General features: G+C 38.5%; 1 protein-coding gene across 1 annotated transcript; it reads right to left on the bottom strand.

Moving 5' to 3' along the window:
• Positions 1-1,508: 1,508 nt before the first annotated feature.
• Positions 1,509-3,327, bottom strand: LOC125236566 (apolipophorin-3-like). Its single transcript, XM_048143416.1, has 3 exons — positions 3,176-3,327; positions 2,304-2,510; positions 1,509-1,882 (listed from the first exon to the last, which is right to left on the bottom strand). Exons 1-3 carry the CDS (start codon positions 3,215-3,217, stop codon positions 1,574-1,576), a joined length of 558 nt encoding a protein of 185 aa, XP_047999373.1. The 5' UTR covers positions 3,218-3,327; the 3' UTR covers positions 1,509-1,573.
• Between the last annotated feature and the right edge of the window lie 11,284 nt (positions 3,328-14,611).

Raw genomic sequence — 14,611 nt, 5'->3', positions numbered from 1 at the left:
TGTGTAGTGTAGGTATTACACATCAGCAGGGTTAGCAGATGGTTGCCGCGGGAGTATGTCGCCGCGAGATAGACTACCCGTCCGTATGTCATTAATACAGTCAAAAGAAGACGTGTCATCTATCTCGCAGCGACATACTCTCGCGGCAATCATGTGCTAGGCCTACTGGATTAACATGTTATGGGGTATATTTTGGAGTAATTTCTAGGTACCCATATTTTTACACTTGACTGGACTATCAACATTTGGAAAGCCATTTAGTGCTATAACTAAATTGGTTTTTCAATTCATACGCTATGGTATGTCCATATGGTCTTTCGTTCCGGAGGTCGCGGGTTCGAACCCCGGCTCGCACCTATGAGTTTTTCGGAATTTATGTGCGAAATGTCATTTGATATTTGCCAGTGCTTTTCGGTGAAGGAAAACATCGTGAGGAAACCGGACTAATTCCAATAAGGTCTAGTTTACCCTTCGGGTTGGAAGGTCAGATGGCAGTCGCTTTCGTAAAAACTAGTGCCTACGCCAAATCTTGGTATTAGTTGTCACAGCGGACCCCGGGCTCCCATGAGCCGTGGCAAATGCCGGGATAACGCAAGGAGGATGATGACGCTATGGTATGTCCAATTAGCTAGAACCCTAAATAGCTTCCCAATCACGGAGCGTGACGACTGACCCTACAACCTGTAAGCGGTGAACACACACAAGGAGGCCAATTCTTGCCGCTCGTGTGTTTGGACTGTCCACGACTCGCGTCCACGTACTCCTGTTCAGAGTACAACAACAACTGTATACAGAGTTACAAGTGACAACAGTACTCCATGTAGGGGCTGACTTCAGATTTTATGTCCCCAGCTTCTCTTGGGGAGCAAAATATAAAATGGATAAGTACCTATAAGCAAAGAAGGATCGAGTATCATAGAGAGTTACTGTCAAAGTAAAATGTGTAATCACAGTGCATAGACTGCCATCTCTCGACACAGGCTTAATAACTTTTGAACCTCAGTTTTGACAATCTGGTCCATATTCTTAGCGTGATATGTATTAAAATGTCAAATATTAATATTAGTGCCATCTAGCCGAGCGTCCCCCAAAGGTGTATCGCCATCTAGATCACCGTACCTTTTTCTGTATGGTTTTGAGGTAAGTTTTTTTTCTTAGACTAGCTGTCTATACGGGGTTACATATGTCTTTGCTATAAGTAAGTTTTTCTTAGAAGATAGCCATATATATGTCACAATCAATTAATCACCATATTACTGAGCGTTTAACCTAATGTACTTGCGCTGATTCAACGACTACAATAATATTTACATAACATTAGAGCGTCGAGTATTAATGCCCTTTTGTATGAACCGATAACTAAACACACCGAACTGACCACAAGTGCCTACATGCTATCTGGTCGCAGTTGCAGTGAGGTTCACAAAGGTCAGTTCCCTGCTATCTACCTACAGTGCAGTGCAGATAGCGCGGGTCAGGGGCGGGCGACGACAATACAAAACACACAGTGGGGTCGAGCTATTTATTACTTGATAAGGGCGGGGCGGGAGGTGGCGGGTGGTGGTAGGAGAGCTCACTGCTTGGTGGCGGCCTCGTGGATCTTCTTCTGCACCTGCTCGGCCTGCTTGACGAAGTCCTCGTAGGCCTTCTTGACCTGCGGCGCGAGCTTCTTGTTGGCCTCGTCGGCGTTGGCGGCGATCTCCTTGGCCAGCTTCTCGGTCTCCTTGACTCCGGTCTGCACGGCGGCCTGCAGCTGGTCGCGCAGCTTGTTGGCCTGCTGCTCCACCTCGGGGTGCGCCTTGCGCAGGTCCTCCACGGCCTTCTCGATGTTCTTCTTCGAGGTCTCCAGCGCTTCCTTGGCTTTGCCGTTCGCGTCGTTGATCTGAAATACAAAGGGAGTCAGATAAGAGCGCGATAAGGGGTGATTGACAAAATATTGAATCAGAGATAACACCGATCACAATATGTCATTGTCACTTATGTCATAACTGTTGAGGTGCCTTGTGGGCAAATGTAACATTAAATGCTGAAATAGGATAAATAAACAGTGATATTAGATGACCCTATTTACGTAGGATCACAGACTCTTTGCAAAATCCAATATTTTCCTACTTGACATTGGTCAAAGCAAGTGAGGTCCCTAATTAAACTATGTTTGTGCCTTAAGATCTTTGTCTGGAATGAACTACCTGTTATGTTAGTAACATAAGGTTTTAAAATAATGATAATACTAATAGAAACTAGGCTAACTAGAGAAGTGTATGTAGTGTAGGGAGGGAGGGAGGGAGGGAGGGTGTACTCACGGCGTTCTGCAGCGAGGTGGAGAGCTGCGAGAGCTGCTTGAGCACCTCGTCGGAGTTGTCCTTGATGGCCTTGTTGACCTCGGCCGTGTTCTTGCTGTTCACCAGCTTGTTCCACTGCTCCTGGATGGTCTTGCCCACCGCCTCCGCGTTCTTCTGGATCTCCTCCCAGGGGTTGGCGGCGTCGCGGCGCACCATGCCGGCGTTCGCCTGCGATACAAACGAGTCTTATTATACACAACACAACTACACATCAACTAAGTGCGCGTCTGTACAACTTAGACCTTAAGGGCCACTAATAACCAGTTCGTCTAACAGCCACCACCTGAACTAAATAGTGACAACGCCAAAGAACTGATAAACAGTTCTCTTCGAGCAGACTGATAGCCAGCGGGCCCTCGTGGCAATACACACACCTAAGATCTACATACACTAAGGCCCACTTGCACCAACTACTTAACTCAGGGTAAGTGGGCTGCCAACTGTCAAATTCCATATAAAATGGTGGGTTAACCCTCCATTAGCGTTGGTGCAAGTGACCCTAAGACTATGAGGAGTCACTTGTGCATTTCAGGTTAGGATAGCTCGAGTTAAACCATTTACACCTAGTTAAACTGTACTAGACAAACGGTTAACAACAAGTTAGTTGGTAAACCCTGAAAGCACAAGTAGGCCATTAGGTCTACAGGAAGCTATTGGAGTCTGTTAAGCTATATAATTAAGTGTAACAGTGCCATATATGTGCTTAAAAAACAATATTATGGTTATTATGTTGATACTGCATAACTATCGCTCGACAAGTTCGAGAGTTATGTAGCTTCTATCAGACTCCAAGGGCCAACCGACACAAGAGTATAAACAGTAGAATAACTCACCACAGCCAAGAAGGCGATAAGTACGAGGAATTTAGCGGCCATTGTGTAGGACGGAGTGTGTCTGCGGAGTTTAGCTGAGGCTGCAACAGAGCGGGAATGATGAGTGGTGGCCGGGAGCGCGGGTTATATACCGGGCGCGGGGGCGGGCGGGCGGGCGCGGGGCAGGGAAGGGTAAGTGGCTCGCTGCGCCCGCGCCGCCGCCGCCGTCGCCCCGGCCGTGACCGCGGAAGCCACCCGGCTCTGCCAGCCGGTAGTAACATCACCTTCATTTGACATTTCTCGACAGCTGACTCAGCTCCCGGTAGCTGTGACATAGGAAAACTAGAAAACCGTTCTAAGTTATCTATTTTCAATAAATAACCCTCCTTTCGCATTGCCATAGTCGGGTAAAAAGATACAATTGCTGCAAGTATACGTTGGGTCATAATAATAACTGTTGTGTGAGAATTTCGTAGACTTAAGAGTGTTTTTTTTTATAGCTATAATCAAATCTTGCTAACAGAAAGTTAAAATTAATAATATGGATGTTACTCACTATTTGTTATTGCATGCATATACTACAGTACATGTAGGTACCTAGACATAAGGGAGTTTATAATATGTATGTTTTCGCTTCACTACGAAATAGTACATTACGATACAAGTGCGTAAAAAAGGAGGTGCGAAACGAGTGGCGATAAATTAAAACACGACCGAAGGGAGTGTTTTAAATCGACACGAGTTACGAATTTCCTTTTCGCACGTGTGTCGTACGACGTTTTTCAGTACAGATGAGCCTCCGAAGTTTCGACCTGGCATATAATGAACCACTTCTCGCACTAGTGCGTAAAAAAACACCATCTGTACTGAAAAGTAGTTTTCAGTTTTTCTTTCCTTTGAGAAGTCAGTGCAGTGCGTAGCCGAATGCACAAACGCTCACGATAATATCTCTTTCGTAGATATCTATCTCTATCGCTCTTACGTATTGGCGCGACAGAGCTAGACTGCAGTTCTGTCGGCGTCCGGCGCGGCGTTGCAGAAATGCCATTTGGCTAGCAGGCTTGGCAATTTTACATTATTCGTATATTTAAACAACCAGTTTCCCCTTACAAAACGAATCTTCCATGGCAACTAGGCATTGGTATACTTGGTATGCAGTACCAAGTGACCAACCATCCAGCCCGTTGCATTGTTTTAATCCAGGTAGATGACGTGTCTTCCTTAGCTCCTCACCTATCTATTTAAGGTTTCATTTCAGACAATTTCCTTTGTCCTAGCTCGGGTAGTTGTTCCCTACCTGAGGAACGATGCTATAATCACCCATAGACAATAAATGCGTATTATGAATATTCTTTCCTTAAAATATTTTATTCAAAGAATTTAAACCTGTTATCCTTTCGGTAGATTTGGTCACCTTTTAAGGTTTCATAACCAAACTGCCTAAAATGGACCCTGTGTTAGTTTCTTCATGTCCTCCTGTCTGACTGTATGTAGGTAGTTGTAGGTACTGTTCAGCAAGTATTGATAAAAAATTTACCAATGTTTTTCTAGTGCCGTTACTTACTTTGTGGTGAAATTATAAAAATAGTTATTTGTTATACAAGGGGGCAAAGTTGTATTTTAACGCCGAGTGTGGAATTGAAAAACGAGCAAGTGAAAGGATTCTATAGTTGAACCACGAGCGAAGCGAGTGGTTCGAGAATAGAATCCTGAACTTGCGAGTTTTTTAACACACGAGAAGTAAAATACATTTGCACCCGAGTGTAACATAAAACTTTTCCCCTCACTATAGCGAGGAAACTACAACGCAACAAATGCGTTTATCATTGCTTTCAGTAGTTCCACAGGTGGTAAATCATCTTAATTACTAGATTTACCTACTTTTATCAATTTAAAAGCAGTTAATTTGACTTTATTCAAGGTCAAATTACTTTACCCACTAGTGAATAAAATGCGTTTTTACCCGCTGGTATTAAAGGACAAAACACGTGTTTCCGTGCTAGTGAGGGGAAAAAATAGTTATTTGTTATACAAGGGGCCAAGTTGTATTTTAACGCCGAATGTGAAATTGAAGAACGAGCAAGTGAAAGGATTCTATCGTTGAACTAGAATAGAATCCTGAACTTGCGAGTTTTTTAACACACGAGAAGTAAAATACATTTTGCACCCGAGTGTAACACAAAACTTTTCCCCTCACTATAGCGAGGAAACTACAACGCAAAAAAATGCGTTTATCACTGCTTCCAGTAGTTCCACAGGTGGTAAAACATCTTAATTACTAGATTCACCTACTTTTATCAATTTTAAAGCAGTTAATTTGACTTTATTCAAGGTCAAATTACTTTACCCACTAGTGGATAAAATGCGTTTTTACCCGCTGGTATTAAAGGACAAAACGCGTGTTTCCGAGTTAGTGAGGGGAAAAACATTTTATTATGGTATGGGTACCACATCAGACATGTAAGTAATCAAAACACCAAAAGTCAAAACGATGCACATCAACCTGATATAACTAAATAAAATAACATTGAGGTTTATGTGGTCTTGTTGTTTTCAATGAATGTTTTCTGAATGAATCGCCACAAAATTTTATATCTTAGTTGTGTCACATATAATTATATCATATCATAACATACAATTGTAACGCGCATGTGTATAGGGAAATTAGGGACTATTTGGTCCGTCTTCTGAACTTCAAGTGCGTAGGTACTCGTACCTACTCTTAGACCAGCATGCAGCATGCTAAACAAAGACCGCACGGAATCGTTGCAGTAAACAATCAGTGTTTATGGCCATTATGACTAATTGCCAACTGATAATGGTTTATCAACACAGCATTATAATTATTAGCGACCTCGAGATCCCTCGGAGGAAACCACTCTTCAACAAGACTTCTGTTGTCTATGTCATCTATGTTTTACATACCTACATAGGTTCACATAATAATGGACGTAATGTATTTGTTGAAATATTAAATGTAAAAAATATAAAAAAAGTGATAAGCAGATACTGAGACTACTGAGAGGTGGGCAATCAGAAGACCTACCACCTACCAGGCTAACACGAACACAAAAGTTGATGGAATCAGGTGTCACTTTGCGGAAATTCATGATTTGAAATTCTTTGGCTATGGATGACTTAATATCCCAGATAAAGCATAATTCAGACCGCTTTGAGTCGTTGACCAATGCCCAGTCATGTGCATGTAAGCAGGTGACCGGGGATTTGTCAACCAGCACACTCTACCCAAGCCTGTATGACAGTTTACAACAACAGCATATAAGTGGTAGTAGCTCTTTCGACACTTCTCTAAAATGTATACCTAAGCCTAATGTTATTATGTACTGTGATGAAATTGGAAGCGATATGAGCTCATTTCTAAACTTTTACTTAAAGGGACTTAGTACAATCAACCATTGTTTGCCTCATAGTAGTTTTGAAAATATTTTAAAACAAATTTTAAATGACAGTGATATTCATTCTCAGACGACACTGCTTATCTTTATGGGAAATAGGGGCAATGTGAACAAAAATAATTTGGTCAAATACTTTGAACAGTTAAACTCAATGGCAGTGCATAAAATTATTTTTTTCACATTCCCCTACTGTTCCCAAATGTCAGAGGCAGAAAATAACACTAGACATAAGTTAAATATAGCTTTATATAATCTTTGTACATATAGTAGTAAGGTTAGCATAATTGACACTAACAAATTTGTTAGTAAATACCATATGCCTATGGTATTTTTGACTAAAGGTAATTGTTACCTTTCAAATTATTACAAAAGACAAATAGCATTATCGCTATCCTATTTACTTGACATTTCTGCCAAAAATTTGGCAGACAATTCTGCTCCTATTGAGCAGCAAAGTATGAACTTGGAATTGGTTCCAGTCATAACCAATGATTTAAACTAGCTTTTAAGACAAAAGATTCTGTCTCTGGTAATCTAGACTTAAGTAAATATAAGGAAAAAAACTGTAAGCAAGGGAAGTATATCCACCTGGTGCATCAAAATATTCAATGTATTAGAGGTAAAGATTTACAAATTGAACTTTTTATGAAGGATTTTTATATAGATATTTTATGTATTACGCCGCGTCTTGCGTGAGCGATGAACCCGCGACGGCGACGCGATGCGATGCGATGCGACGAAATCAAACCTTCTATCTCTATGGACTTGTCTTAGGTGGGCGACGGAACGCGACGGCGATGCGACGCGACGAACTAGCGATGAACATGCGAATGTTAAGCGACGCGATGCGTCGCGATGCGATCAAACCGCTGTGTTCATATGGGAGTGTCTTGCGTAAGCGACGGCCCGCGACGGCCCGCGACGGCGATGCGACGCGATGCGATGGCGATGGGCGCGCGATCAAGCTATTTGATTTTTAGAAGCAAATTCAATACGTAGAGAGGTCGGACTAGAGAAATAACGATTGATTACTAGTCTCACATTTCATTCTTTATATTTTCTTATAATAAAAATTCAAAATATTCAAATTAACATAAGTTGACCAAAGGAGTAATGTGTCTAAAAAGTAAGGAAATGACAACTTTTGTAACTTGTATTGACAGCCTTTGGTTATGTGCACGGTGATACGAGATTGTCTGCGTAAAATATTAAAATTTAAGTGTGAACTAAAAATATGAAACACTAGTGCGATGACCTTACGATATATGTACTAGCACTTGACTTTGGTGAATAGGATCACAAAATTAACTAGTTATTACAACGGGCTCGTAGCCTAGCGGTTTCGACGTCTGGATGCCGCGCCAGCGATGTGAGTTCGAACCTCGGCTGAGGCGTGCTTTTGCAGTTTTATTTTTGTTTCTTTTATTTTCTATTATTTGATTGTTTACTTTTTCTTTCTGTAAGAATCTTCATTCCTATTTTTATTTTATTTTTAATAACTCCGGCTTTTATACTAACAAGGAAAGGTACCCATACAAAAAAAATATAATTAGACTACTCTTTAAGGGGCGTTCATTGTAATTCCTGCGATTCCTGCATTTATTGTAACTCTTAAATAATAATATTATCCTAAACCAGAACTTCTTGTTGCCATATAAAAAATACATATAAGACATACCTTTGTGTCGATAGATATTTTTCAGTACAGATGGTGTTTTTTTTACGCACATGATCGAGTCAGGAAATGAATAACAGAACTGCTATTCTACTTATCGTAACTCGACCATGTTTGATCTCATTAGCCGGGCCAATAACACATGTAATTTTTTGCACACAGCTCAGCTCTTTGAAACTGTTTATTTTAAGTTACTTACAATTAGTAGGTACCATATAATAATAATATATTCTTATCTCTTGTAAACTTTACAAAAAAGTTAACACATGAAACCAAAAGAATTGTTACTAGCAATTAAATTCAAAACTATCAAGATCATTCTTGCCTGTGTGTTGCGTTACCGGTTACCGGTGGCTCGCGTACCGGATTTGTTAGACCTGTACCCCAAAAGCATAAAATTGTTGTAGTAATTCACCGAATCGCATTTCACCTCGATCTCATATTTAATTTTCGCATTGTGTCTTAATAGTTTTTTTTTCAAGTGGCTGTAAGTTTTAGTAGCATTTCACCTCGATCGTGCATTTAAATATCGCGTTGTGACTCAATCGTTTATTATTTTAGTCGTTATTAGTTTTAGTCACATTTCACCTCGACCGTGCATTTAACTTTCGCGTTATGACTCAATCGTTAATTACTTTAGTCGCATTTCACCTCGATCGTGTATTGTATTGGCGACGTGATTCAACGCAACAGTATGAAGATTGAGTAGATTGATGATTCTGTAGACTTGGGTGTAATTCTTAATTTCGGATACTTGGCGTTAAAGAAAGCAAAACAAATGATCTAAGACACAAAGCTGCTTTATTACTCCTTAAAAGAAACCTAATTATCTTCTTAACCCTTTATAGGGCACTGGTCTCAAAAAATACCACCCTGTATGACTATCTTTTTGTATTTTTTTCTTGTTCAGAATTTTAGGACTACAGGATGGCGATGAGGTTTGAACTCACGATTTTTTTGAGTCTTGCCCGTTAAAGGCTTAAACTAATACAAATCTGCTTTGTTACTACTTAAACTAAAACACAACAGAAAACGTATTAAACGTAAATTAACGTATCAATTTAATTAGAGTCCCAAACAAACATCGATCGCGGCGAAATGCGTCTACGGTAACATACTACACAAAAAAATTAATTCTACAATTTAATTATACTAATGTCAAAAGCTACGCGAAAAAGTCGATCACGGCGAAATGCGTCTACGGTAACATACTATACAAAAAATGTAATACTACAATTTAATTCTACTAATGTCAAAAGCTACACGAAAAAGTGCGTCAAGTAAAAAAATCTAGTGATATCTTTTTCATTCAAGGTGAAATGCGATTCGGTGAATTACTACAACAATTTTATGCTTTTGGGGTACAGGTCTAACAAATCGCGTACCGAGCGCCAACGCCATCTATCAATGGCTATTTCACGAAATTGATGAACGCTCTAAGGAATAAGGGCTCTTAGTGTAGTGGTTATGCCAGTCGACACTAGATGGCAGCATTAAAAAACACTGGGTTACACTGTATGACATTTTTTCATTTCAACATTAAGTAAATAGCATTCGTTATAAGTAAATAGTATAAGTTAATTCGTCGCTCAGTTTTGCCGTGAAGGACGGACAAATAAATAGACACACACACACTTTCCCGTTTATAATATTAGTATGGATTAAAATAAACATTAAGTTAATAAAAACAAAATGCAGTATTATTGTGTGCTACTTAAAACTTTCCTTGTTAGTATAAAACCCGGAGTTCTTAAAAAAAAATAAGAAAGTAGAATCTTAGAGAAAGAAATAAGCAGGTAAACAAAATCAAATAATCCATACTGATTAAACTGGAAAGTGTGTGTGTGTCTGTTTGTTTGTCCGTCTTTCAAGAGAAGCCGCGGGCAAAAGCTAGTAGAACATAAAAGAAAAAAGTAAATAAAAATGCAAAAAGATTGCGTGAGCCGAGATTCGAACTCACGACACCCATGGCGCAAACGATTCCACCTAGAAGTCAAACCCGCTAGACCATTTGCACATTGTGAAAGACGGCGTATCTTGTGATTCTAATCACCAAAATGCTAGTGCCGAAGTTTTGCGCGATGGATACGCGATGACCTTGAGCCATCGCCGTCGCATCGCGTCGCATCGCGTCGCGTCGCGTCGCGTCGCCCGTCGCTCACGCAAGACGGAGCGTTACTGAACACTGGTTAAAAAATAATGAATTAATGCCTCAATTTATTAATCACCAGGTAGGAAGTTCGTTCACCAGGCATAGTTCCATACATGGTGGGTCGTTAATTATAATAAATAATCAGTTAAAATTTAAGGAACGCAAGGATATTGTGTCCATGTCTGTTGAACGGACTATAGAACTAAGTGCAGTAGAATTGGAGCAATTTATTGTTGTGTGCGTGTATAGGCCGCCATTAAGTAATTTTGAATTATTTGAAAGCATAATGGAATCTGTGCTACTGAAAATATCGCCTTCCAGCAAGAAATTACTTATTTGCGGCGACTTTAATGTAAATATTTTAGAAAATTCGACATTAAGTTGTAGGCTGTTGAATGTTTTCAAATCATGTAATCTGAACCACATTTTTATGGAGCCTACTAGAGTGACTGCTACTAGTGCAACCTGTATAGATAATATTTTCACAGATATTTTTCCTATTACAAAAAATGTAATCAGCAATTTAGAGTCCGACCATTTAGGTCAATTAATGGTATTTGAAGCTGCTAGGAAAAATACCTTGAAAAAACAGATAACTTTTGTACCAGTAACCTCGGACCGCGTGGAAAGAATGAAACAGAGTTTAGTTCAGGCGCTACCCGTTCTGTCTCCAAACATGAGTCCTAATGATATGTATAATTCATTCTTTCACACATATATGGAAAATTATAATACGATATTTACAACAAAAACGGTCACGGTTAGTGATGCATCAGTTTTTAGTGAGTGGGCAACTGCAGAGTTACATCAACGAAGACGTGCATTGTATGCCTTGTATGAGGAACGGCGGTTTAATACGAGTGATGAATTTAAAGAACATGTCAAACAATTTTCGAAACAGTTTAAATTAGATTGTCATACCGCTAAACGTAATTATTTAAGCAAGAAAATTAAAAGTAGTTCCGATATAATTAAAGCAACGTGGAAAGTAATTAACGTGGAGACTGGTCGGTCAAAGCAAAGAACAAATGAACTGAAATTAAAAATTGATGGCAAAATTGTAGATTCCAATTTAGAAGTAGCAACAGAATTTGAAAAGTTCTTCACTGATATACCAATTTCCACAACTAGGCACTTAAATTCATCACCCGCATCTGCCGTTACATTGTTAGAAGATAATGTCACAGAATGTAGTCGAGACCTTGTATTTGAACATGTTAGTACCTCAGATATAATTAAGGCATTTCAATCAATTAATGTTAAAAAAACTTGTGACCTCTGGGGAGTCTCTGTCCATGGTGTTAAATCTTTAATAGAAATTGTAGCGCCTGACTTGGTAGTTATCTTTAATAACAGTGTTGATTGTGGTGAGTTTCCTGATCTTATGAAACACAGTAAAGTCATTCCATTATTTAAATCTGGTAGCACATCCGACCCCACTAATTTTAGACCGATATCAGTGTTACCGACATTCAGCAAAATTTTTGAAAAGTTAGTGTCATTTCAGCTATTGCAACATTTTAACATCAATAATCTAATGCACAATAAACAATTTGGTTTTACACGGGGTCGCTCAACAACCGACGCTGGTGTTGAGCTAATCAAACAGATTTTCGATGCCTGGGAGGAGTCACAGGATGCCTTGGGTATCTTCTGTGATTTATCTAAGGCTTTCGATTGCGTCTGTCATGAAACACTGATCAGGAAATTGCACTACTATGGAGTGCGAGGATCGGCACTGAATTTAGTCAAATCTTACTTACACGAAAGAATACAAAAGGTCGACGTGAATGGACAGCGCTCACCGGGGTCACTAGTCTCTATGGGTGTACCGCAGGGATCAATATTGGGGCCTTTCCTGTTCCTTATCTACATTAATGACCTGCCATATCTTGTAAAGACCCACCATGATATAGTATTGTTTGCAGATGATACTTCCCTTATTTTCAAAGTCAAACGTCAGCAACAAACTTGTGAAAATGTAAACAATGCTATTTCCGAAGTAGTTAATTGGTTTAGTGTTAATAACTTATTGTTAAATGAGAAAAAGACTAAATGTATTAAGTTTGTAACGAGTAATGCTAAAAATGAACAAGCAAGTGTCGTTGTGAAGGATGAGGAATTGGAACTGGTAGATAGTACAGTTTTTCTTGGCATAACTTTAGATTCTAAACTTCAGTGGGGTCCCCATATTGCTACCCTCTCGAATAGACTGAGCTCTGCAGCATTTGCAGTGAGCAAGATCCGTCAGTTAACAGACGTGGAAACAGCTCGATTAGTTTATTTTAGTTACTTTCACAGCATTATGTCATATGGTATTTTACTATGGGGCAGTGCTTCAGAGATAAATACCATATTTGTTCTGCAGAAGAGGGCTATTCGAGCAATATACAAAATGAACCATAGAGACTCACTTAGAGATAAGTTTAAGGACATTAATATAATGACAGTGCATTGTCAATATATTTATGAGAATATTGTGTATGTACATAAAAACATTTATAAATTTAAGAAAAACTGTGATGTACATAATATAAACACTAGAAATAAGCATAAGCTTGCAGTGCCCTTCACTCGGCTCCATAAAATTAAAAAATCATTCATGGGTAATTGTGTAAGATTTTATAACAAACTTCCTAATGCCATCACTGAACTGTCTTTTAATCGATTTAAACATTATGTAAAGCGTATACTGATCTCTAAAGCCTACTACAGCACACAAGACTACATGAATGATGAAACACCGTGGGATACAAGTATTGTTGAAAACCATTAATTATATAGCTTATTAATGATGATAATTATTGATAATTCAATGTATTTTTATACAATTTTTTTGACATTTAGAATTTATTCTAGAAGTTTTTATACTAGTATTTTTTTATACAATTTAGATTGATATCATTTTATTAAATCAATGTAGTTTTAAAACAATATTGTTTATTGCACCAATAAATTGCTCTGATATTTAGAATAAGATGAATATTGTACACTGTTGACAATTTAAAAGTGCTTATTGTAAGCCTATTTGAATAAAGAATATTTTGATTGATTGATTGATTGATTGATAATCAAAATAAAGAAATTATAATCTGTATTGCTATTCAAAATGTATATTGTATCATTCATAGCTATTGGAATTGGGATCCTTTTAATTAACCGAAGATTTTTTTGTCGAATTTCATTTCCCAAACGAATTTTGCCAACTACACGTTTGTCAACTCAATCTTTCCCATAATAACACTTGACAACGTTAAAATCCGTCAAATGATAACTTCCCAAACTGTTGTAATGCAATTTTTATAACCCTAACTGTTAATTTCGCAAATGTTTTACTTAGACTAGAAAAGTTTGCTCAACTTTACTTTCGTCAAATTAATTACTGGACAAAATTATTTTGTCAAATAATTTGTTTAGTAAAAAAATGTTGATTTGAAACACACCGCACAAAACACACAACTTTTTGACAAGTGTTTTAACAGGATTGTTTTCATTTACCGAATTTCATTTCCCAAACAGATTTTAACAACTGTTGCTATTGTTGCTAAGAAAGTAGGTTTAGGTTAGGTTAGAACTGCGACCCACACACAAACCTGTTGCTAAGAAAGTAGGTTTAGGTTAGGTTAGAACTGCGACCCCCACACAAAACTGTTGCTAAGAAAGTAGGTTTAGGTTAGGTTAGAACTGCGACCCCCACACAAAACTGTTGCTAAGAAAGTAGGTTTAGGTTAGGTTATAACAGCGACCCCCACACAAAACTGTTGCTAAGAAAGTAGGTTTAGGTTAGGTTGGAACTGCGACCCCCACACAAAACTGTTGCTAATAAAACCGCCTTCAAAAAAAGCGTGTTACAAAACACGGAGAAACTAAAAAGCCAAAAATAATAAACCTTCGAATTCAGATTTCTTATCGGATTACAATAATCTAAACATCCAAATTATAAACAAATCAATTATTTTTGTAGTCGGTACCAGACCTGTTCGTCGCCTTGCTATTACCTGTTTGCCCCACCCAACCATACGCAGGCTGGCCCCGACTCCAAAAATAATTGATTTGTTTATAATTTGGATGTTTAGATTATTGTAATCCGATAAGAAATCTGAATTCGAAGGTTTATTATTTTTGGCTTTTTAGTTTCTCCGTGTTTTGTAACACGCTTTTTTTGAAGGCGGTTTTATTTTTTGTTAAAAAGTTAATTTATTTGTTGATTTTTA

This window comes from Leguminivora glycinivorella, chromosome 19, assembly GCF_023078275.1.
Source record: "Leguminivora glycinivorella isolate SPB_JAAS2020 chromosome 19, LegGlyc_1.1, whole genome shotgun sequence".
Lineage (NCBI taxonomy): Eukaryota > Metazoa > Arthropoda > Insecta > Lepidoptera > Tortricidae > Leguminivora > Leguminivora glycinivorella.
The sequence above is the reverse complement of the archived record's forward strand: the minus strand, read 5'-3'. Positions and strand labels throughout refer to the sequence as shown.